Source organism: Haliotis rubra, unplaced genomic scaffold (assembly GCF_003918875.1).
Source record: "Haliotis rubra isolate DU_JTF1 unplaced genomic scaffold, ASM391887v1 Scf105, whole genome shotgun sequence".
Taxonomy (NCBI): Eukaryota; Metazoa; Mollusca; class Gastropoda; order Lepetellida; family Haliotidae; genus Haliotis; species Haliotis rubra.
The window spans coordinates 562,809-589,748 of NW_025764948.1; the positions used below are offsets into that span (position 1 = coordinate 562,809).

General features: G+C 36.0%; 1 protein-coding gene across 3 annotated transcripts; it reads left to right on the forward strand.

Moving 5' to 3' along the window:
* Positions 1–5: 5 nt before the first annotated feature.
* Positions 6–25,664, forward strand: LOC124275843 (uncharacterized WD repeat-containing protein all2124-like). 3 transcript variants are annotated; one of them, XM_046711527.1, is made up of 9 exons: positions 6–216; positions 11,273–11,461; positions 12,006–12,133; positions 12,465–12,645; positions 20,406–20,512; positions 20,979–21,125; positions 21,903–21,983; positions 22,394–22,600; positions 23,860–25,664. In XM_046711527.1, exons 2-9 carry the CDS (start codon positions 11,383–11,385, stop codon positions 23,974–23,976), a joined length of 1,047 nt encoding a protein of 348 aa, XP_046567483.1. In that variant the 5' UTR covers positions 6–216; positions 11,273–11,382; the 3' UTR covers positions 23,977–25,664. The 3 variants fall into 3 exon arrangements, with proteins under 3 accessions (XP_046567483.1, XP_046567498.1, XP_046567490.1); XM_046711542.1 differs by lacking the exon at positions 6–216 and adding an exon at positions 2,252–2,368; XM_046711534.1 differs by lacking the exon at positions 6–216 and adding an exon at positions 2,358–2,456.
* The last annotated feature ends 1,276 nt before the right edge of the window (positions 25,665–26,940 follow it).

Sequence of the window (26,940 nt, forward strand, 5' to 3'; positions counted from 1 at the left end):
CGATCCAGCTGAAACTTTTCGTCTGCTAGTGGAGACAAACGCCAGTTTCAGTAATACTTTCATTTGGGCCTTTATCGCATAACTTTGTATTTGTTCTATAAGTCATATTCAAAGCAAAGAAATTCTTTTTAGTTGTGGAAGGTTCGTTCTCCTTTTCCCTAGAAAATACGAGAGCAAACTGTTGAAGCTGGAGAAACAAGAAGTCAAACAGGACAGGTACAAGACACCGACTTGGTGACCACACATGATTCTATTGACAATATTGGTGACTAAATGATACATGATCGTAAAAGACATATAAGGGTCTATTAAAATATTAAAATATTATCATATCAATTTCAAACAGCAATTGCCCAACAAAATCATTTGAAAAAGTTTTGAATTATAATTATTTATTTGCAATGGGGTCATTTGCTTGGCGCACCAATATAATATGATATAGTACATGTATAAGTGTATGCATCAAAATGGGTTGTAATTCGGAAAATGTATATGGCACAATTATATTTTGAATTATTACTGAAATATTAATTGAATCTATTAATTAATCCAATGGTTCAAAGAGCACTGAAATGAGTTATTTCAAATGCCAGTGTGATAAAGGGACATCTGTTCTAACGCTATATTATTTTCACGGACTGAAAACCAGAATTTTACTTCGACAACGTTCAGTTATTACATGTATATTCAGATTTACAAGGTCATTTTCAATATATTGAGCAATTTTAGGCTATTAATAGTCCATGCTCGATAATCTCCTGGGTAGACGTTCCGATAAATCTCCACTTTACCCTGGATGCATCTGCGGCTCGAGCCAATGATTTTACTACCTCCCTTGGTTGGCTTTTCATCCAATCAGCTGATTGAATCCGGTGTCTACGCTGGGAAGTTAAACATACCAATCACAACTCATTTTCACTTTTTAGATTATCTTACAGATTAAACTTGGCAACACAATAATATATTGTTGCAGAGGTACTCTGAAAGAGGTAGAAGGAGTTCTTGCATATATTGTTTTAAGGTTTCAGACCTGTCAATTTGTCTGTATGTTTTCCCCAAAAATCTGAGTCGCAATGCGAACAAATTTTCACGGCTGCAACCGCTATCTTTGTTGACACTGGCAAGCTCAGTTGTAACGGCAGCTTATCTGATTGGCTACTGTGAGAATGCGGAGCCAGCAAATGAAGGTAATACAATCATCAACTTGAACCATAGACGCATCCAGGGTATAGTGGAGATTTATCAGAACATATACCCTGGAGATTATCGAGGATGTTAATAATCCAGATCTGCAAGTAAATAATTCCAATTTGTACATGCAATATTTAGTTTGATGAAGAGTACTATATGTGTGAAGTGGATAGTAGCTCTGTAGTATGGAAATAGATCTACTTATTATTCTTTACTAACTTTGCAGACACAATTCACAATCCAGATGAAATCTTTCCAGTCTTGAATTTCACACTCTGTTTTTTAAAACTAAATGAATTATCAGAATTCATTTGGTGATATTATCATTCATTTTGGCCATTTGGTGTTAAAAAGATGAAAGTGTTTGGATTAGTCAATCGGTGTTTTCAATATTTTTTGCAGCCCTCACAGTTTCTGTCTACTTTAAAACATAAATTACTCACTCAAAAGGTTTCTGTAAGAGCCACTAAAAAACAATATAGAGGATACCACTTTTATGTTTTGTTTCTCCGAGTATTGGTAAATAAAAAATATTTACCCTTTTTCATTATATTGAAATGAATGTTTAGATTAAGGTTACCAATGAAAAACTGAAACCTCAAACAAAACAATTCTTTGGAAAAATATAAATTCTTAAATAAAGGAAATTGTATTTTGAAACTTCACATTTTTTTTCATCATGCTTTATAATTTTAATACCGGAATCTCAAAATGCACCTTAATTGCCTTTTAATTAGTGTTCAGTTACAAATGATACAATATAGAATTAGTTTCTCTTGATGTTGCAATTGAGGTTTCATGTATCTATATATTTACACACAAAAGGAGTCAAAGATTTAGACATACGTATGAAAGCGTCATTCTCTTGAAAAACATGTAAAAAGAATACAAGTAATCAATGGACAATCATATTTCTATATTCCTAGTGTTAAATTGGATATTACTGACGTACATTGTAAAGCACTGTGTTGGAGTGAAAGCAGCTAATAACCCCTGACCTTATGGACACAAAGTAATCCTCAGCTGAACAGATTCAAGTCCAGGCTGGTTGATTCTCTCTGTCTCCAGGCTCAGCTTGTAAACACTGTGTGTTTTGGACCGTGAATGTAAATGTGATTATAAATATGTGACTGTCGAACCGTTCCAAAGATTTTATGCAAGGCATCAAGTAAGGAAGGTTGGTGTACTGTAAAGCAAGTCGATTTCTTCATCAAATTACATCTGTCTCTATATGGTATAAAGAGCCTGATCCACATGGGCGTAAGGTGAGTGTGCATTATGTCCAGGTAGATTAATTTCCTAAACTTGTTTATCGGCACTGTTTACTTTAAGTGAATTCCTGGTGCCTGTACATAGAGCTGCTAATGTGCACAAGTAAATAAAACCTGAGGTCGCATAGTGGATTGAACTCATAGCGTGTCAAGGGAGTTTATCAGTAAGAGGCTCATTCCTGAGGTATGTATGATCACATGCGTTATCAAGAGAAGTGAAGGGACCCATATTTCAGTCCTCATACACTCGCTGTAACCTCAAAATATCATTACTGCTCCTTGTATGTAACCTTAAAAAACCATTTCTGAGACAATGTGAGAATGACAAAATATTCATGTGAACATTTCATGTCATCAGCATGTATATTGTCAGAAGATACAGTTATGGTATGAGTCCAGTTACGAGGAGGAAAGTGTGCTGATTAGGAATAACTTCAGCATAATCAGTGATCCTTTGTATACCAAGGTGCTGTGAACAACACAATTAGTTTCATTTTGTCTTTGTCAGTAGTCTATCGTGGTATTGATAATACTCACCTGTAAGAGAGCATGCTTTGTTTGCTGTGCGTCTAATGAAACATTTATTGTTTTGATACAGTTTAGTGATATTATTATAGTAGTTATGAAATTATGTTTGGCAAGTTTTTGCATTAAAAATGAAATTGATTAAGAGAAGACAATTCAGAAACGTAACATATGTTATATTTGTGATTACATTTTCTCATTTTGTAAAGTACAGATTCTAGTACTTTTGTTGGGTTGAGTCCAGTGATCAAAATAGTTTCCAAATTTTGCTAGCCAGTTGGACTACCTATGCCTGAAAGTTACTAGCACACAAAATAATTCACTAGCCTGAAATTTGAATGTAGAGACTAAGCAATAGATTACAAAAAGGTAAAATACCATCAAAAACAAATACGAAAACACATGTCTGAAATATTTTGTGTATGCTCAAATAAGTCATCATTAAGCTGCTAATATGATGAACATTTTTATCAGCCCATAATCTTGCATGATTTAAAAGTGTATTATAACTTAACAAGTCGGAGAGAGTGATATATTTACAAAATGACCCCATGAAAATTCACTAGCCAGTTGGGCCAGTGACTGTGGAGATTTACTGGCCCAACTGGATTTTTACTAGCCATGGGCTAGCGGGCCAGTGGCTAATTTGCACACTGGTTGAGTTCCATCTTGGATTCGAACCCACACCCTCAGAGTCAGACACCTAATCGCCAGTACACAAAGTCAGCCGCTCAGCCACTGCAGCTGGCAGACAGGTAATATTCTGTATTTCAGAATAATTAAATTCCTTGATAGGCATCAATTTTCCAGATTAACAAACTGTGTTATACCATTCTTGTTGATGAAAGTCTTTAATTCCTTGTGGTCTGATATGGTGAAGTTTATGAAAAATATGCATGTTGCAGTGCAGCCAGAGAGGAATGATTAGTACAGGTACCCCCAAAAATACATTTATCAAAGGATTAACTGATAATGATTGATTAATCACTGTTATCATGCATGATGGGTTTGTCAAAAGTGAATGTTTATAAATGTAGGTTTGCTAAAGCAGACGAAATATTTTCTGAAATAGAAGGGAAGTAACTTTATTCAAAGAGTTAGGTGAGAATATGTTGAACAATTGCTCATTGGTATCTGACCATGGATATTTTCAGAGAACTGTGGACATCATGAACAGAGTTGTCATGTGTTATCTCAGCTAACCAGTGAGACCTAACTCCTATATAAAACACCTGAAACAAACTTATGTGATATGTTGAGAAATGAACATGAGTTATAACATCATATGTAATATACTCTCCCAAAAAAGAAACGCATATAGGAATTTCAACTGTATTTTTATGTTTATTTTGAAACATCTTGTAGGCTTTATGAGTCAATGAAATATAGCGAAATTGCACACCGGGAATGCAGACTTATCCGTCTTTGGCACCAACTCGAGGAAAGTCAGTTTGAGTGCCACATGGAGACGTGTGGTGGCGCTGAAGTCAATACCTCGTGTGACCACCGTGGGCATCCAGAACTGCACGGCATCGCCTCGGCATCGAACGAATAAGTCTCAGAATCTCGTGTTGCCCAATCGCAGGCCACTCTGCCTGTAGTGCCTGTGCGAGTTGCTGAAGTGTCTGGGGCTGAGGATTACGGCGTCGCACCCGTCTGTCCAGGGCATCCCACAGATGTTCGATCGGGTTTAAGTCCGGTGATCTTGAGGGCCAGGGGAGCACATTGATGTTGTGGTTCTGGAGGAAGTCTCTAGTGTGACGTGCTGTGTGGGGCCTGGCATTGTCCTGTTGAAACAACTCCCTCTGGCGATCAATGATTGGAAGGAGGTGTGGACGTAGGATTTCGTCACCGTACCAAATCACTTCTCCTATGGCAGGTGATCGCTGCCCACATCATAACACTGCCCCAGCCGAATCTGTCCACCTGGGGAACGCAAGCGTCGGCGAAACGTTCACGTCGACGTCTGTACACCCGCATTCTTCCATTGCGTCGTTCCAATAGAAATCGTGATTAATCACTGAAACAGATTCTATGCCAATTCGGTAGGTTCCAGGCCTGAACGTTGGTGCACAATTGAACTCGATGTCGACGATGTTCTTGTTGAAGCACAGGGCCAAAATAAGGTCTTCTTGCACGTAAACCAGCCTCTCTCAACCTGTTCCTGACGGTCTGTGCAGAAAGCCTCCTCAATCCGGGTATTTGTCGTAGCTGTTTGATGACGCAGGTGATGTACCCAGATGTAGCGATCCTGCGCCGCAGTGGTCGCTCGAGGTCGCCCACTACGAGGGGCATCTGCTACTGAATTCTGCCGGCAATATCTCTCCCAGAGCCGTGAAATGGTGCTTTCATGAACATTCATGCGTCGGGCAACTGCAAGCAAACCAATGGCGATATGACGGTTGGCTTCACTTAGACGTGGCATTTTGCGTTCGTCAACAATAGTCTAAATACAGTGAATAATCAACAGACAGCGATCAACCTTTTATACCCATCATTGAGACTATCTGATCCCCAACTTTCAGGTGCATTGCATGTGAATTGTGTATTCTGTGACACTACACGCCGAAATTGAAAATCATGCTGTTAAATACGGGTATTTTACGGATGGTGCGTTTTGTTGTGATGTTTCAAAACATAAACACCATAGGACTCATAAACAGTGCAAAACCTTTTGTAAAATGAATCACGTTTTAATTCATTGCTACATGAAATTGCTATTTTCATGATGCGTTTCTTTTTGGGGAGAGTATATTTTATAAACTGTTGGATTCTTACAAAGACATGTGACATTGAAAAGTTCCTTTGTACAGTTGCAGATGTATGGAATATTATTCCTTCATCTGGTAATTTATGGAAACACTCCTCAACAAAGGTACCAATAACTGCTTAATGTTATACACATAATTTTGTTTGTTGTAATTACGATGTTTGCTGTAGATTGAATAGAATCACTGTGCTTAATTTGCGTTATTGTTTGGAGTGAGAAGTGAAGTGAGAGAGATAACACTAAGTCATAGTTTTCGCAAGCCTTTTCATTTGTACATGTGTATATGTTTAGTCAGCGTGTAAAGTATGATTCACTTAAGTAGTCGATAATATTTCTATTCTAAATACTAGTATATCAGTCATCAGACAAAGTGAATGGAAAACTTAATTTATTGAACAGATTCACAAACATTTCATAAGAGATTCAAAAGGACCGAAAAGGAGAAAAATGTAAGTTGACCATTGACATTCATTCTCTTTAGTACTATCATTTTCAATCAATAAGATGAAATCAGAAGTGAAAATGTTTGGAATTGTCATAATCATAAGTCACAGACTACGGGGCAAGTGATTTATCGGAACTTTACCACCATTTCCACTGCGACCCAAAATATGTCTACATGTTCTTATTAATTCCAAGACTAAACTGTATTTCATTTTTGTTGATCTGTGTGAAGATACACCTTTATGCTATCCACAAAAGTCGCAAACAAGACAAGATTACTGGGATATCATCTGTTTATCCATGACAAAGACAACATCAGTGCCTCTTTTATTTTACAGAGCACACTACAAGTGAGCTAGTTTATATATTTCAAACAGAAATTCTGCGACCCAGTGGTGTTCCAGTGCATATTATGTGTATGTTTTCATTATTTCCGTGTACTGGGTCACCCAGTGCAATATTTTGCATCAAGTAATGTTATGTTACTGTTCTAGATTGCAATGAATACCATCTAAAATGATATGATAATATCTTATTGAAAATGAAGATTGATTTTGCTACTCTTTGAATGCCTTTTATTATATGACATTGCAGTGTTAACAAAAGTATCATTATATTTCTGGATTTCAATAAATCAATCTCAAATGATATGATAACATCTTATTTGAAATGAAGATTGATTTTGATAATCACAAAATGCCTTTTATCCAAAGATATTACAGTGGTAATACAGGTATCATGATATTTCTGGATTACAGTAAAAACCATTTGAAAGGATATGATAATATCTTATTGGAAAACAAGAATGCTAATCACGGAATAGCTGTCATCAATGTTATTACCGTGTTAACACAAGTACATGTATAACAGCTGAATATATCAGCAGATAATCTGTCATTTCATATGGTTGAATAGATCAGCTAACCTAGTCCTGTGTATATTGAAGCAACATGGGTCAGGCCACACAATTGGCAATAATACACATAGTAAAGCTTTGACAACTAGGTGAAATGATATGCCATGTAATGTATTGGCCTTGAAGGAAATGCTAATAGGGATGTGTATGGGAGTTTTATGCTCTTTAACAACACTGAATACGTCTACAGTTAGTACAGTAATTCTGCTGACCTTACAACACTTGCATTTGGGAGCTTTTTCAAGAGCGAACTGACAGACATGGTGAAAAAAATCCATATCCACTCATCCTGGTGGTACTTGTTGAGGAAAACTAAAAACTCTGTTGAATATTGTTGAGGAATTAAGTCAACAATTCAGTGTTTGTAATGATGATATTTATAGCTTTGGTATTTATATTTTCAAAAAATTATATTTTTATGTCACATTTTCATATCATTGATGAAATAATCAAAACTAATGAAATGAATGATGCAGATAGAAACTGACATATATTGATTGTCCTGAGGACATTGTTATTCAATAGTGAATGGTTTTAAAGGAAATAATTTCAGATTAAATTCACACAAAATGATACATTTTTTAATTAAAATTTCAATTCGATTTATATCCAAAGACTAATTACCCTTCAGCCATAACATCACTTCTCTTCTCATTATTACTGTTGGACAGTTTCTGGTGTCCCCTGCCATGATATTGCTGGGATATTGCTAAAAGCGGCGTAAAACTAAAATTCACTCACTCACTCACTCACTGTTAGATAGCTAGGCCTTGGTCCAGAGACAAACAATAAGAAAGGCTCGCTCTTATTCTCACTTCAGTAAGACAAGGTGCTCTTGGGAACCAATACAACAACAACTTTCACTGGCACATTGTGCTTCATACATGTATATTTAGTACTTGTTTACCTGTATTAAGCAAACTTTTATATACAGCAAGCTATTGACCTAACATTATCATTTACTACCCAGAACCTTACAGCAACCCCATGTATATTTACTACTGACAAAAATAAGGGAACTGATTAAATGGTAGTGAAGGTGTACAGACGATAAATATCTATAAAATTCTTTTCAGGCAGGTAGATCAATATCTGGTCTGTCCACCATGTTGGCAAATATATGCATGATGGCTTGATTTCATACTGTGGATTAACTTCCATATAGTTGCACTTGGTCATGCATGCTATTCTGCCCATAGAGCTTCCCCAGGATGAGACACTTTGGTTGGAGCTCTGGCATACATTCTGTAATGAAAATGATTTAGCAGGCCAGGATAATGTCTGTATGCCTTCCTGTTAGAGACAACCTGGGTAATTTATGATCTGGCATTGTCATCATGCAGTTCAAAATTTCTGCTGATAATTCTAGGGTGACACCCTTCTTAGAACACTTTGCTTTCAGACAAGCTCCTCACAGACATTTTCGAATTGTATGTTATAATTCGTCTTCCTGTTATTGTGCAGAATTCACTATTGATAACAGGAGCAGATATGAGTCTTGCTTGGTTTTGAGCCGACCACATCCAGGTCTCATTGCCACCCAAACTGTTGGACGATACTTTTCACACAGTCAAGAAATGACACTTTTTGCTTTGAAAAACACTGAGGCAACTTGGGATATTGACATCCTCTGCTCTATTTTACCTACTGTCCACCATTTTGCCTTTTTATTGAGATACTGTTTTTGAGGCATTTTATGTATGTGCTTTGCTCAGTTGCATTATTGACACTGGGTTCTCCTTCAGCCTCTCACACTATGGCTTCTGTGTGCTTAGTGTAAACATATTTTATTCACAATATATTGAACTAGGATTGGTAAACAACCTGTAATGGATTATTTGAATACCTCTCCATTTCATTGATACATGAATAAAACAAATATTAAATAATATGCAGTATGATAGGAAAGCAAGCAACCTGCGTATTGAACATCATTAATTATTTATCAAACCTATGCGAATTTATTATAAAAGTATGGACAGATTTTAGTATAAAAGAATTTATAAGTTTATTTTTGTTTGGATTACCATTTAGGACAGAATTAACATTATATCCACGTTCGTAAAAATACATGTGACATCTGACATTGGAATAATTAGGACAAGTAAAGAAGTAATGTAAAGTATCCTCATAGGGGTGACCACAGGAGCAGAATGGATGTGTTTGTACATCATGTACTGTTCCTTCATATTATGAATCATTGAAATAGAAATTAAGAATCATATCCCCTAATTTTCAGACTGCTGTTATCGGAACCATAACAATTTTTTAAATTTTTAAATGGTTGTTGTAGTTGAGGGGATCTAAGTGTGTAGAAAATTGGACATGCATGTTCAATCAGTGTCAAACACCTTTGCAATACAATTCCTTTTTGAACACATAGCCCTAGTAAATGTCCACCTCAACAACAGCTTCATTCAAATGGAGTTCACTTGCTTTTTGTAAGTTGTATAGGATTATACAAGAATTCATTGTTAATCATTGTGTCTCTAACATGTACAAGAATGCACTGAAACAAGTAGCTGCATACGATATAATGGGTATATTTCAATTATTAAATAAAATGTAATGGATATCTAGCTCTTATTTAACTACACTTTAATACCAGTCTTCCAAAGAAGTGTTTAGCACTCAGGCAGGTTACAGGAACGCTCATCAACATGTTATCATGAATGGGGCTGTCAGGTTCCTTTCAATGTTGGAGTGCTATATGAGGAGGGTGTTGTTGCCAGTTGATAAATCTACACCTGTAATTCTATACAAAGCATTTGAGATCTATTCCAAGTAGTTGAGGCATAGTAGATTAAAGCTAAAATCTTGTATCGAAGTATGAGTGAACACTAGCTGAAGTATTCTGCCATTGAGTGTTTTGTTGCAAGTGTAGGCAAGTTGTATCAGTCATGTATAGCCTATAAATAAATTGAATTTGACATACACGTACTAGTTTATTGGGGACTGCCAGCTGTTTATGAAATGACTCCAGCATAGAACTATTCAGATGTTGATTCTGGATTCTAAAAAGCAGATAATGCAAACCTATGTCACATAGCAAGACTGACACTGGTTGACAGTAACTTGACACTGTGGTTTTTGATAACAAGGTAGGGTTGCCCACCCTTTGGACACACCCTCTAGATTGGCCAGTGCTATTTTAGTCCCTTCAGAACAATCTCCATTGTGGAGCCAGTGAATCCAGAGTAGTAAAATACCCACTGTACTGACAACAACAGGAGAGACATTACTAATTATAAGGGTCTATGCATTACTAATTACACTGACATGGTCAAGAAGATGAGGTATTTCTGTCCACACTATAGCTAATATAGTCAATAACACAGGGTGCAGGTTCACAATCAACACACAATCAATACACATTTTCTGCTTTAGGTATTATTACTTGTTCAACACTACCTGGGAACCTGGATGTGGGTCTTGGTCAGTCAGTATTCTGGTATTGTATGCATTTAGTCTGTGGTTGGCCACTGTTTGCCTGAACATGAGCTTAGCATTATTATATGAACTTTAATTAGTTGAGCTAACTCTTTCAAACAGAATGTTACTAGACTTGGACATCAAACTTGTGGCTAAAACTACAGATTGCACACTTTAATTTGTTGTTCTACAGGAAAAAAGTAATTAAATGAATTATTTTACAATTAAATAGATTGATTTATATTCTGGTATGCTAGAATACAGTAATCTTTTGTTTGACAGTAAGTTCAGTCTGGCTATGGAAATAAAATGTTGGTGGAAGTCCATAAATAATGTCAGATTTGCAAATTTACACACAATATTGAACTCATCTGAAAGTGTGTTGAGGCACCTTATACACGTAACTGTTCATAATTATTTGTTTGTATGCAATGCCACCAATATTAAAATGTTACAGTCTGACTAGTTTCATCTTGTGGCATTTTGTTTGTTTGACCAAAAAGCCGTTAGAACCATATGTTCTAGGTTAAATACTTATTGAGAATTGTGGCATATTGCTCATTTTGGTGAACCTGATTGAGCACTGTGCTTCCTACTGGCATTGTATGTAATGTTTGAGTCTTGTTGTGTGATGCTCCCACCATCTCCACCCTCCTGCCCCTAGAGAGGCTCAGTATGGATCGTCATGTTGCTATAGCAAGCCATGCTTTTTTTCTGATCCAGCTTCCTGACAGCTAAGCTGTGATCACATTGCCAGGAGATATTATCTCACCTGTCAGTTCACTTCCGTGTGTTGGTCACTTTGAGTCGGAGACAGTGGCAGCAGGGTAACAATGGCACGCAGACAGATAGAGAGTGTGTACAAAAAAAGGCTGGAAGATGCCTTGGAGGCAGGGAAGGCCATGGATAAAGGTAAGCTTCATTATTTTCTATTCTTACACATTGTTGTTTGATATATATTACTTATAATTTGATTTATTTCCACATCATTATTACCAGCACTTACACATTGTTGTTTAACATATGTTACTTATAATTTGATTTATTTCCACATCATTATTTCCATGCTGAATAAACATTACATTTAGATACAATATATTTTTAGCTATGGGCTCTGATGATGATGTATATGTGAAAACCATTAAACTTGAAGCAGTTTCTACTAGTCTTATGGATACTCATCCAGAATGTATCTAAAAATGTATGTGTCAATGCATTATTGCATTTCTGTCTATAAAGATCCATTTATATATTGAGCTGTCTCGACACATATTTTTATGTTCTCCAGCTAGATTTAACATCTGTAACAAATTTCTTGTTATTATACTGTCCTTTGATGACAGTTACTAATATAAATTTTGTATATGTGTATAACTTGTCACCCTCAAGTCATAACAGGGCTGAATCTTGCCCTCACGCTCTCACTATAGATGTATTTTGTATTCTGAATTTGAAGGAGAATTCACTAAAGTAGAAGTCCTGAAGGAAGTGAAACTGGATGCAACGTTAGGTGGTGTTTTTGCTGTGAGATACTCATATGATGGAGAAATGCTTGCAGTCGGATTCAGAAATGGTGCAATTCAGGTAGGAACTGAACATAACATGATTTAGTTAAATGTGTAATGACATATGTTTTCGTAAATAACATTGAATATTAATTTCACTATGCGTTTTGATGATGACAGAAATTAATTGTTGTTTTAATCAATGGAAAAACACAAAAGACATGTTACAACAGAACATATATATTACAGATGAACAAGTTGAAAATGACAGAAAACAACTCTTTTCATTAAGTAATTTCTTTATACATTTATTAATTTTCTTTAATTCTTATTGTCGAATGTGAAAGCATTACTGATCAATGTGTGCTCTCAGCTGTATGTGTTGCATGATGTTTGCTGGCTGTTGTTAGTTGTTATCATCACGCACGGGGAAAATGATCAAGGAGATACGAAAAACAAGACATGGAGGCTATGCTGTAATGTGCATGCAGTTTCACACCAAAGAGCACCACATCTTGCTAGCTAGCACTTCTGAGGGGTATGTGTATGCATGTAACACAGAGGATGGCACTCACAAGCAGGTGCTCACAGGTACGCCATGCTTGCATATTATAAATGCATTTATATTCACAAGGCTTTCACAATCTGAGTTTGTTAGCGCAGACTTTTCACTAGAAGGTCGATACAGTTGAAAAGGTATTGACTGTTAGTATTTGAGTTTACAAGACCAGAACAATTTAGACTAGACAGTGGTTTCTTTGCAGTGGTAAAAGTTTCAAATGAGTATTTTTTGCCATGTCTTAAATTAGGAAACACTTACTTTTGGAGGATCTAAATTGATAGGTTATTTTCAATAATTTAGCTGTTGTGTATCATAATTTGTGAAGTGAACACATGACCTGTAATCTGTCTTGTGTGAAAAGGTAATAATTTTAACGGTGGATAATGTTGTGCTGAAAGAACTAATCCATAGGTGATGCGTGCTTCTTTGTGATGTCAATAGTATCAGGCAGACTAAGCTTCAATCTCAAACTGAACTGTTTTCTTATGGCACATTTGCATAGCCATAATATGATAGAGAAAATCCACTGCGTCTGATATAATACTGTTAAGTGCAAAATGAGAAATAAATACAGCTTTTGGAAGCAATTAGAACATGTTCTCAAGTAACACCATACTTTTTAGTATAATCAGGAAATCTGCCCAGGTCATAAAACTATTGATGCTTCAACCATGGCAGCACAAGGACTGGAATAATAAAAGCAATTGATTCTTGGGCAGCTTATGAGAAAGGGCATCACAAGTAGTCTATTTTTTTCTGATTTATTGTCTTACAAACTGTCATTTACATTTTTAAGACGACTTATATCTAGTCTACAAAAGGAATAAATTTTATAGAAAAAACAAATCAACAACAAACCCCCCATCCCACCCAGATGATACATAGAGATTATTAAAGGTCACATGCAACCAAAAAATCAAACATAATTAAAACACAATTATCACTTCTTCATGACATATAATATGCATTGCTGATTATGAAAAAACAAATAAACAAAATTATAAGCGTATAATCGCAAATCAAAAGTGCAATATTTTGTACTTGGGTTTACCTCCCTCGAAACGAACCCAGTCAGAGCGGGTGGGTGTGCACTCAAGTGTAACGGCTGGTTCATTAGCAGATGCCGCCTTCACGGGTCATTGTGTGTGTATATATAGAAAGTTGGGTTTTGTAAATACATGCTCATTTTTTGTGTATGACATTTTGCAATCAACAGACATCATAACATGTCATGTGTTCAAGTATCACACCTGCCTGTCTGTGTAATTACATAATGTGACAGAGACCGAACTCGGGCCATAAATCAATGTGTTTTGTTTATGGTGTATAGCCTGATTGGTGTTAAGTTCAAATTGCATGTGGTCAGTGATCACAGTTGTGTATTGAATATTGTCATTAGCAGACAGGCAGGCAGACACACACACTGGTGTCAATAAAACAAGACATTGAGTTTTGTCTGTGACAGCGACATATCTATATCACAGTTAGAAATCGTGTCAACTCTAAATAATGACATTGCTTTTAAGTATCGAACTGAGAAAGTGACTCGGTAAGAAGAACGTGTGGTGAAATAGATAAATGAAATTATATAAACAGTTTATTTACTGTCATAACATACAAAAAGCTCGCGCCTGTGAGATATCAACAAAACATTATGAAACTAGCTCACACCAAAGCCTTCACTGAGTATTCACCAGACAGCCCGCTTCCAAGTTGCGTGAACCTATTTCACTGCGCACGTGCTATGAGCGCAGCCAGCTGTTGAAACCCGTATTCCCCAGAAAAGTCTGGGGAAAATTAGTGAAACGTTTGAACTCCGATTTCACGCGTTTTTTTTCATCGCGTTATTTTTCAACTTTATAAGTTGAATTTGCATTTTTGACGCTTTTTTTCGGTAAGTCCATACCGAAAGGTATCAGAATCTGCAAAGTTGTGTTTTACGTTGCATGTGACCTTTAACCTTGTGTGTTTCCGTATCATTAATATCATATCTTAGGAATAAAAATTGTATTATGCGAGCCTTTGGCGAATTGTACGTGAATTTATATATGAAGAGAATCGAGCATTCACTTAAGAATGCTTAGCGGTACACCAAGGTGAAGGTCGTTCTTGACGGAAGCATATGGTTGTGACTAGTCGCTAATACAGTGCAAACATAACTGATGCCTAAAATAATATCTTTCTGTCTAAAAAGAACAACAAAATTAGGCAGGGTTTTCTTGGTAGTGTTTCTATTTTCATTGTGGGTAATCCCCTCATCAGTATCAGTTTCTGATAGCTGATGGAATCGATTCGTCATCTTTTTTTGTTGTGACCGATGGATTGAAATCCTTGGTTGGTGTTTTTCTTAGACGATAGCCTGTCACTCGTGCTACATAATCCGTACCTTCAGTTTGAACGAAGTTCTCCGTTTCATGTTTTCCAAAGTCAATTACTGCAGTAACGACTCCAGAACCTCTGTCATCAATCCGTACAGAATCACCAATTTGGATAATGGGGGCAGCCATGTTTGTTTACAAACCCGTCCATGCTATGTAAACTCGCGACAACGTCATCAATGAAATGTTAAATGTTTTAGGGTTTGCATGGCATGTATGGAGTTTTGAGAAAGTAGTTTGTGGATTGACGTAATTTGCAAGTTTATCAGATTGCTTTATTGCACCAATAACACCCTACATTAGATGATAAATAGTTTTACTAATGAAATTATAATTAAAAGGAGCCAAGAGGTTGTATTCATTTAAAGAAAATAATCCTGAAACTTTAGCAATAAAGACAAGCCAAATATTGCAGACTTGCATGGGCTGTATTGGATATATTTGTTTCAGTTTCAGACTTGGATGTGACTAGTTTCAATTATTTCACTGTTTTGAAAGGTTTGTTGTGAATGATAAACTAGATGAATGTAATTGGCATATAATTTGATATGCATTTGGATGTTTTCATTTCCAAACTTTAAACTGTTACTTTGTTGTTCACATGTGTTTCACAACCTTAGGCATGCTAAAGGTGGTTTTGACACTAGTTAAAAACATATTTCATGAAGTAATGGTTGCAGAAACAAATATGATAACAATAATTTCTGGGCTTAAATATTGTGGCTAGTTGCCTGAAAGGTTTTCGCACAGACTGACACTATAGCAACAGCATGCACAGCTGCTGCACAACTGCTGAAGGGTTAATCTTGTATAAATATTTCATCCTCTCTTTAGCAACCCTTATAATTGATTGTCAATGTTTGGTGTTTCTGCAATCTAAATTTCTAAGAATAAGAATTGTTCAACATACTACTTGGTTGTTGATCAATAGCAGTAAATCACATGAATTCATTTACATTGTTGGAATATAATTCTTTGTTAAAATATTGATTCTGTCAGTGCATTAACAAATGTGAGTGCAAACACATTGACATTGATCAACTTCACCATGCTCTCCAGGCATCAGAACCTTCATTAGGGATGTATGAGCTTGACTGACACTTTTATTGCTCTTGCACACAAATTACAGAGGCATGTGATATTTTGGTGAAAATTAACTGTTATCATTCGACAGACATTCTGTTGGCAGACTGCTTCCTACACATGTTACATATGTCACATATAGCAAAAAAATATCAAATGAGTATGGCCCATCAGCTTTTGAAATGACTGGCAAGTTTAGTATGTTATCATATTATAATAATTAGGCATCATAATGATTACCCCAAGTCAGTGCTCACACATACATTGTACTTGTCCATATGTCATGACAATTCCCATAATGACCCTCTATGAAGAAAGTATCTCCATAAAAGCAAATGCAGAGATTATTTATAAACTGTTAAAAAAAACCCACCCACACAGACCAAAAATAATGTACACTACCAACGAGCAATCATCGAAAAAAAATTGGTAGGCGTCTTTTTTCAGATTTTCCTATTCAGGTTCTTATTGCAGATAAGTATAACATGGTTCTCTGTTGTTTTTTGTTTCCTGTAAAAACTGAGCGATTCCGCATTTGCAAACTTCACATCAAATGTAAAATGATTCTATTTTAAAGTGATGACTGATATATCATGAACATTTGGACTTCCTGGAGTCATGACTTTTTAGTAAGTGAAGTGAGTTTTCTAAGAATTAAACACGTTTTCAGGCCCTGACAACTTTGAAGATATGTTCCATTGTGAAGTGTTTCAAACACTGAAACAGTAGTTCCCAAAATCATTTGTGTTCGCTTGTAAAAAATGTGATCGATGGCTTGGTCGTTTGGTCACTGCGACCAATCTTCGATTATATTAATTAATCAGAACACCACTAATTGACACACGGATGAACATATGTATTGTTGTCATTGTAGCATTAATTAGTTTACTCACTGCACATGTGTAGATACAAGGGGGCATTTAGGTCAGTACCATGCCACACTACCCCTTGCAGTCGTCACTGCTCGACACTGCCTTGGAAGGGATTGCTCAAGTCTTTGGATTTTTGCTAGGGGAATTCTTTGCCATTCCTCCTGCAACGTGTTAGCAAGTTGAGGAAGACGATGACATTTATGGACGCATCTATCAAGTTCATCTCATAGATGGTCAATCGGGGTCAGATCAGGTGATTTGGAAGGCCAGGAAAGGACACTGACGCTTGCATCAGAGAGATAAGCACCTGTTACACAAGCTGTATGGGGTCAAGCATTGTCAAGCATAAAAAAAGAGTGAGGAAGTGAGGTCGCAGGATTTGGTCAATGTAGTGATTTGCTGTAAGATTGCCTTGAACGACCACAAGCTCTGATCTACCAGTGTAAGACATGGCTCCCCACACCTTGATGCTTCCTCCACCAAATCTGTCCACCTGTCAAACACAGTTCGGCGCAGAATGCTCGTGTCGATGTTGATAGAAACATTGTCTCCCAACCCGTCATTGCAGGAGGAAACGCAATTCATCACTGAACTAAATTCGTCGCCAGTTCCCCAGGTTCCATGCCTGTACCCTGTTGCACCATTGGACACGTCGTTGTCGGTGTAGTTGTGTCAGGACAGGTCCAACTTTTGGTCAGTATGCTCAAATTCCCACTTCTCTCAGACGATTTCTGATGGTTTGGTCTGAAATTCTTAGAAGAGCAGGGACATGTCCTGCAGTTTTTTGTTGCTGTAGCAAATCGATATAGTGTTATAGGGGATGAAGTCTATCCACTTCTCCACAAAAGCTGCTCAACAGAATTGATTGAGCTTCTACGTGTGTTTCATTGGGACTCTAAAGGTGTCCATCTCATACCTTGTTCATCTAATTTCTTAATTTTGTCACTTCTACAGATGTTTGAACTTAGTTGAATTTGGTTCTATTCATCCTGTTCGTCCCATACAACAGGGGGTGTACTTTATCGACTTCTCCTCAAAAACCACTGCACAAAACTCATTTAGCTTACATATGTCTTTTATAGAGACTCTAAAGGTGTGCATCTCATATTTTGTTTTTGTATATTGTAGTTTTTTGTATGTTTAGAGACATTTGAACTTAGATACATTTTGTTGAATTTCTCTTTGATGATAGTGAAATAGGGGGCCTATATCAGATACAATCTGGGAGGAGTAAGTCTATCCACTTCTCAACAAAAACTGCTCAACAGAATTGATTAAGCTTATAGATGTATTTCATTGGGACTTGAAAGGTGTGCATCTCATAGTTAGCATTAGTTGCATAGATGTTTATTGAACTTGTTTGTGAATTTTGTTCAATTATTGATCTTTATATGTCTTATGAATGTCAGCGGGGGCATCCGTGTCCCTGGACACAAGTTTTCTTGTTTGAAGAGTGTATAAACTTCCAAATATTTCTACTCACAAAATTGTAAAGTGAAATGGTTATACATTGTATTTGCTTTTGGTAGGCCTTAAATGTGTGAGGACATTTAGGTAAAAATATTCATCCATATTTGTACAGATATTTACAATAAATTGTTGACAAATGAATTAAAACATAGGCATTGTATGTTGACAGACTGGTGGAATTCTCCTGCCTACCTGTCAGAAACCCCTAGCCCTTGGCAGTAAGCCTGCTCTTAAGCTAATTCCCATAGACTAAGCCTACAAACATACACAAAGAGGATTGTCTCCACCAAAATACCATGTATTTGTTTGATAGACAAAAGCTTTACACCTGCTATGTGTGTGCCCCAAAGCATATTTTGGTTACTTTTATCACTAAATAATACCCTAGAAATAATATTCTTAACATGCGGATGTCAACTGTGTTCTGTAGACAACTTAGATCTTGTTTTAAAATGTTTTTGAAGCATTATACTTTTTTGTATAAGGAACCAATATTATCTTTGTTTAGACATATTTTGTAAGCATAATCAGATTATTTGAAATAGAATTAATCATGCATCGTATCCACTATAATACATAAACACCCCTGAGACTTATAAAGTGTGATAAAAATATACAGAGTTGAATTTCATGTCAGATTGTGCAGTAGAGAACAAAGTTTGATCAAACATTGATGAAACTTTATTCTGTCAGGTAATACTTTTGCTACACACTTTTAACTGTTGAATAATTACTGCTGTATAAAATATGTAAATAAATGTTATACATTGTCGGTTACCTAATATAATGTTTGTCTTAAAGCATCTAAATGGCTGCCCTCAAATGAGATCTGTTGACATATTATTAAAGTTTGTTAACATGAACATGATAATATTTCCACTATACAAAAAAGAAAGGTAGAAACTGCACCCAGTCCTGCACTGTTGGTATTCTTAGAAAAAACCAGTATGAGTATGAATATCATGAGTTTGGTCAGGGGTTAATACAATGAATATGGTAGTTTTAGTTTAGCAAAGATAAAATTTTATTCTTTGTTTAAAATAATGAGTCAGCAGTAAAAATTTTATTCTCCTTGTGATACATCCTACATGCATGTTCTGGACAGCCATAAACCGACTTCTGTCAGTGAAAAAGACACTTCTAATCTTGAGTATCCTTATTATGGCTTCTTGAACCTTCTAACACACAACACGGTAGAATACATATATCATTTAAGGCAGTGTTTTGAAATTAAGGGGGATCCTGGGGTCCTTGGGCATTGCCTCTTCGAGAATCTGGGACCCCTAAATCTTTACAGTGTAACATTAGGGTAATGACAAGGACCCCTTGACTTTTATGCCTAGCACTGGTACAATGACAGGTCTTAAATAATAAACCTTCAACACTCCTCATTCACAGTGGTCATTATCTTGACCTGTTTATATATATACATGTATATATATATGTGTGTGTGTGTGTGTGTCTGTGTTCATGGTTTTACGTGACACAGAAATGTGTGTCCTGTACACACAAATGTATAGAATGACCGCAGACAAGAATATGTAATGTGTGCCAAGAATGTACAATACTATGCATTTGACAAAAAATGATAATATTCAATAATTAAGGTACAGAGTTACAGATAACTTTTTGGGTCATTGAGTTATGTACTCGCTTGTGTTCATCTCATTTGGGTATCCTAATTTTTCCTTTGAGTAACCAAATGAATTGTACCCACTTTAGTGTGACAGTACATGTGCATTTCTACATGTATTATGATACTTTTGACTTCACACTCGCTCATTCACTTCAATCAGCTGATAAGATCAACATATTAATATCAACCATTCTATGTCTTTTGTGTCGACAAAATAGTCGGACAGTGAATATTGCCTTGTTATACATTTGTCAGTGTCGTTATATATTTTACTTAAGTTCCATTTCAGTTTGAAAGTGTTAGTTTTCAGCTGAAACATTATCATATATTTTGTGTCTATTTTCTTTCAGAAAAGAATAATGAAATTAACTGTCTTGATTTCTGTGAAGATGGGTACAACTTTGCTACCTCAGGCAAAGACCTTGCAGTCAGAATATATGATACCAAAACTTGCCAGGTAATGTCTCATTGTGTTATATCCCCATGGATCCAAACATTAGTGTTGTTTGTCACATTCAAAGAAACAGTATTCAATGGATCACCGTTCATTTAATCTCTTTGATTGACATTTTAGAGTTGATTAGTAAGTATCAATAACACAGGCAAGATGCTTTATGGATGACAATTCCATAAAGCCTCTTGCATTTGTTATTACTGTTAGTTTTGTTGCACATCTAAATGTTTTGTTACATTTATTATTTGGTTTATGATTCTGGGTCCTGTTCCACAAAGCGTTCGTAGCACTAAGATAATCGTAACTCCTATACTTTAACATAGACTTATGACTGTTGCTAAGTGCTATGATCGCTTTGAGGAACATATCGTAAATGTTTGTGTAATTTGTTTTCTATTATGAATAGGCTACATTATCAATACACAATAAGACAGAACTCCCAGATGATGTTGAATATTCCACATTGCAGTTGGTGAATGAATATGATGGCTATGACAACTCTAAAGATCCTTCAGATATGAAGTGCTTGGGAAATACACAGAGAGTCTTTGCTTTGAAATACCACCCCGAGTACAACGACATATTTCTGACTGGTGGATGGGACAACCATGTCAAGGTTAGCAGCTCAAAACCATGACCATTTTCTAAAATATAGTAATACGTATACATTGTACTCAATTCTTTCCCTCTGTAAGTGAATCTATTTATATTATGTTTCTAATGTTAACTTTAATCTGGTCAATCTGTAAAGCACCCCAACAAGTATTGTTGTGTTGATGTTGTTAATGTTTTTGATATTCATACCTGTCACTGTGTGACTTTAGCCAGTTTAGCCTCAGTCTAGTAAATAATGCTTGGTCCAGTAAGCTCAGCTGGTAATAATCTAATAACAATGACAGAAAATGAAGTTTTGGCTTTTAGACCTCAGACAGTTAGGCACATTATATGCACAGCATTTTTTTGGTGCAAAACCATAACCTAGGCTTTCAATCTTAAAACCTTGATCCATATCCCTTCATAAGGAACAGTGCAGTTAAGACCATCTTGAATATTGCTGACCAGTTACCTCTTGAAGGATGCTAGGTTTCTTATGTAAAATATATAAATGCTTTCTTCAGAGATGTTGAGCAATGAAGTACTGGTGTAACAAACTAAAGAGAAATTCATTTTGGAAGTTTTAATGTGTGATTGATGACAGTGCATGAAACACATGTGTCATATGTTAGTTAATTAGAATGGTGGCTGTGACGTTACAGGATATGTCTGTATAGAACACGGTTCAACACCTCTGTATATGCTATCAGCTTTGCCCATGAAATCAATTCTTCAAGCTTTGAAAGGTATGATAGGTAAAGATGTCCAAGACACATTTAATGTTTATGGTTGTTTTCAGATCTGGGATTCTCGATCAACAGATGGAATCAAGCGACAGATATGGGGACCTCACATTTGTGGAGACAGTTTGGATCTGAGGGTAATAATTACTGATATGGTGCTAAATCCCTATGTTATGAACATTCAGAACTATTGCCCTAAACAGCATTTGTAGCTTCTGTGATGGGTTTATAATATTCATATACAAACATACAGTTCACAAATTTCAGTGCATTTGTCTCTATATTGTTATGTTGAAATATTGAAAAGGTCAATGTCACACTTATAACCATCGAGTTATTTACAAGCATAATAGAGGTAACTGGTTAAGCTGTTTGAGTGAACTGTGGACTGTTAGTAATCATTCAAATCCCACATCCAATCTCATTCAAATCAGATCTTTGACTCCCACATCAGAGTAAAAGATCTAATTTAAGCTGGGGGTTCTGTTTTGGCACAGATTTTGTGTACATGTGTTCATCTAAGCAATAATTCTTCCCTACTATTCAGGGGTATGACATTCTGACTGGATCATGGGTAGCTGAAGATGCTTTAAAGGTGTGGAATTACACTGATGGCAAACCCAAGAAGACGGTGAAATTCCCAGGCCCTAAGGGTGCCTACCTGTATTGTGCTCAGTTCTGTGACAACAATGTGGTGCTGGCAGGGGGAAGTGGGACTAACAGTGCTAAGGCAATCAATATGGACACCAATGAGGTGAGTATGGTTGTGTGCATACATTCAAGCAGCTGGAGTATTTTTAAGTTTTGGAGCATGTGTTATTTAGTCTGGTGTTTTAACAAGTGTTTCCATTTGTATTTGTGGATAGTCATGTTTTACCATGACTTAATATCTAGAATGTTCCTATTCTAAAAGATGCACATTGGTCAATGGACCTATTATAATATTATCAATATTTCATACATTACTTAATTAATTAATAACAACATGAGTCCTGTAGATCATGAATTCAACATGTCACCAAATCAAGGGGTCCTTGCCATAACCCCAGTGTGTAAAGTTCAAGATAGTGGGTCTCTAAGATTCGTTAATGATAGCTGTAAAACTATTTACTTAGTTTTTATTTAGAACAAAAACTGCTGTATTTGTAAGGTGGCCTTTACTGAACAATAGGAAGTTCAAGTTATTGATTCTTTAAACCGCTAGACTTCTATTTGTTTGTTTTACAATGCTGATTCAACAGTATTTCAGCAATATGATTGAAACTTGTAGATGATAAAGACTGGACCAGACAGGCCAGTGATTGATATGTATAGCAATGTCCCACACCATCAGAGTTCCATGACATGCAATTAACCAAGACGCCAAGTACATTATGGGTTGCTGAGATCATTTTGTGGAACTTACCCAGTCTGTCCAGAAATTCTGATTCATTTAACAAAAGAAATAGGTCAGAAGATTGTGATACGTATCGATTCATGAAACTTATGTATCGTGGCATCCCTAGTTATTACAGAAAATGAAACATTTTTTCTAAGTAATACACCTAACTGCTAACTAGAAATTATTAACCAAGTGTATTTTCAGGTGACAAATGTCATACACATGGAAAATAAATATATTACTCAATGAAGTTGAGGACCACATGATTCTTTCACATTACTATTGTTCATTTGTAAAAGAATGTTGTGGTTCTTAGCCAATTTACCCAACCCTAGCCACATTTTAATGTGAGTTATAACATGAGTTATAATGCATTGCATAAGAGTATGTGTTTGTGACAGGTGATAGGTAAGGTGTGCAAGTCTACATGCCTCTTTCACCATGGCTGTTGACTGTGATAGTGAAGTATCTGCGATTAATTTAATCAATACCAATCTAGATTAAATACAATGCAAGTCTTGATAGCTGAATTCCGCATTATAAAAATAACTATATTTAGAGAAAAAAGATTCTACAGATATTATAGCTTACCGTTTAATATGATGTATGAGTTAAATGTGTTTTTGTGGCAGGTGATTGGTGAGGTGAAGATGATCAAGCCTGTGCAGGCCCTTGACACCACCATGGGAGGGAGGCTGTTTGCTGTGGCTGGAGCTGATGACTGTATCAAGTTGTGTGCCATGTCATGAGGATGTGCTCATCCATGGTACTACAGTGCATAGAGAGTTGTCTCCCATATCAGCATGCACATGCCATGTCCTCATTTGTAATGTGACCTGGACAAAGCTCTTCCATCTGGTCTGCCTGTCAGTGTATACACTACAACAAGAAGATAGACAAAAACTATACCAGGAACTGCCTGTAGCCTGACAATATGTTTGCTTCGAGCATGACTGTGATCACAGAATTTATAAACCACACGAAATTTGACCCTGTCATCTCAATGGTTTTGGGATAGTGAGAATATATTGTCATTTGTCAGTGTTTCATGCTCATTTCACATTTCCACTCACAAGTTGCACTACAAGTTCTGTTGTTACAGTAAAGTTTATGAAGTCATATGTATTGTGATGTATCTTATTACTTTTGCTGTTCTTTAATACATGCACATATACATGCTCTGCATTGTAGCAGAAACTTACATTCCAAAATGTTGTGATCCTCATAATACAAAAGTAAACATCCATGTATTCTCTCCCTTATAATCTGTTATCTGCAGTGAACCTTTAACCAGATGTTCAATCCAACAAACCTGGAATTTACATGGATTGTATGATGTTTGATTGATAATGTCGGGTGATCCTTGATTTCATTTCAGTAGTACGATTTGCCATGGGGAAACTTGTCGATTTTTGTTTGCTGATTAAGCAAATATGTTTCTTCCATTCTTGAGATGCTTGCAGTATTGGTTGCAGTACATGTTTCATGTCTGTCCACTGCATCACATTGCTTATTTAATCTTTATGTTTGTCTACTTCACCTATATCACCTTTTGATTATTTGGACTTGGCATAGATTTGATGAGTGTATGTTTTAAATGAAACAAAGGCAATTCCAATGGATTCAAGTGCAGTCAAGTTGATTTATTGTACACATGTGTATAATTTTCAACAGTTACAATGAACCTATCAGAACAAACAGAAAAGGGAAGAAAGCTATTAAAAAATCTGGTAATTGGATAGGAACAAAATAATACAGCATGTGTGAAATTCCATGGCAATACCAAAACATGACCATCTCATGTATTGACCAGCATGTCAGTTATTTTTATACTGTTACACAGAAAGCTTGTTTTAGCCTTCCTTATAATATTGAATCTGTTCTGTATGCAGATAGTGTGTTGTGTTATGGTGGTTGTGTTCATAGTGCTTTAGTTATATTGAATCTCCCAAGCAGACATATTGCCCTTTCATTCACCAGGCAATTGAAGGGAAATAATTCTGGAAAGGAATGTATGTTTCTTAGGTTTGTACCATGTTCCTTTTTATGCCTAATGTCTTGGCATCGCACTTCATCAAACAGTATTTTATACATATAGAAAGTATTTTGAAGTTTAAATATTATTGTTGTAGCCTATTTAATAAGTTATAAATATCAATGAGACTTCATGGAAGATTGTTACTATACCTGTTAACATCCCTGTATCTAAGTGAATTAATGTGGTTTTGATTGAGGTTTCACTAATTTTCAGTGATTGGAACCACAGTATATCTTTTTTGGCTCCATTTGTAATCACTACATCATTGTACATGCGTTAATTGTTACCAAATCTGTGAAAGTTGTTCTGTCCAGCATTATACACACATGTTGTATTATTTTTGTTTATAAAGATACTTCATGTTATCATTTTGTTATGAATAAATTCATTCTGAAGATATTCTGGTGTTTGATTTATTTTGAATTGAAACACAGATCAACGCACGCGCACACACACACATAGCCATAAATTATGAATGGTCCCTAAGTGATGTGGGGACAGAATGTTACATTGTACATGCCTCTAAGCAAACATCCCTGCCGTGAAGATCCAGGTTAGAAATGGTCTTCAGCAACAATGCAAGAGGCAACTAAAGTGATTGGGTGGTCAGGCCGGTTGATTTGGCTGACACCTGTCAGCGTATCATAACTGGATAGATTGATGCTCATGATGTCAATCACTAGAGTGTCTGGTCCAGAATAATTACAGACCACCGTCATATACATGGAAACTTGCTGAGTGTGATGTTAAACAACAAAGACCCTTTATCAGCACCAAAAATAGCTGTGAATGTTTTCCCCAAATGAAAGCAAGCAGATGTAAAGTAAAGTAGATATTTTATTTACGTGAAATGGAATTACCACTTGTTACAATGACATGTGTGTATGATAAAAGAATTAACATGAAATCATACATACAGATAATTTACCCATCAAAACATAAATTATTGTAATGTTGATCTCTGCAAGTACTGTCATTGCCCTTTACACAAACCTGTCTTAAAGGATTGTAAATGGGTCTGTCAATACCTTATTGAATTAGAGAGTCTAAATCAGTCAATATCTGACAGAACAGGGTCTCTGGGTGAAGGTTATCCTTCCCCCGACATGTTAGAAACCGGGGTTGAGAATCCGTTGAAGAACAGAGTCATGTCAACATAAGCTGAAACAATATAAGACATTGTCTGATACAGAAATAGATATTTCCAAAAAATGCTATACCACAGAAATGAATGAATAGCTTTATCATAATAATTGATATCACCCGCAAGAGATATGAGCATATTCTAAATACATCATGGAGGGTGATCGTTTCTAAATGTTTTGCTTTCTGGAGAAATAGCCTGAGTTCCCTGTCTAGACAAATGTACAAGTTACAAATAATGCTCCTCTCTTATTGCCACTCACATACTTTGTTTTAGTAGGAAGGCCCAGAGTACGAAAGCACAGAGGGGTCAAAATGGTGTTTTGAATTTTCTTTTCCACAAGTAGTAATAACCACTTTTTTTCTGGTAATTACCACTTTTTCTGTTAAATACCACTTTTTTCTGGTAATTAAAATATTTGAAACTGGTAATTGCAAACTTTTTCTGTTAAATACCACTTCTGAAACTGGTAATTACCACTTTTTTCTGGTAAATACCACTTTTGAAACAAGTAAATTATATAGAACTTTT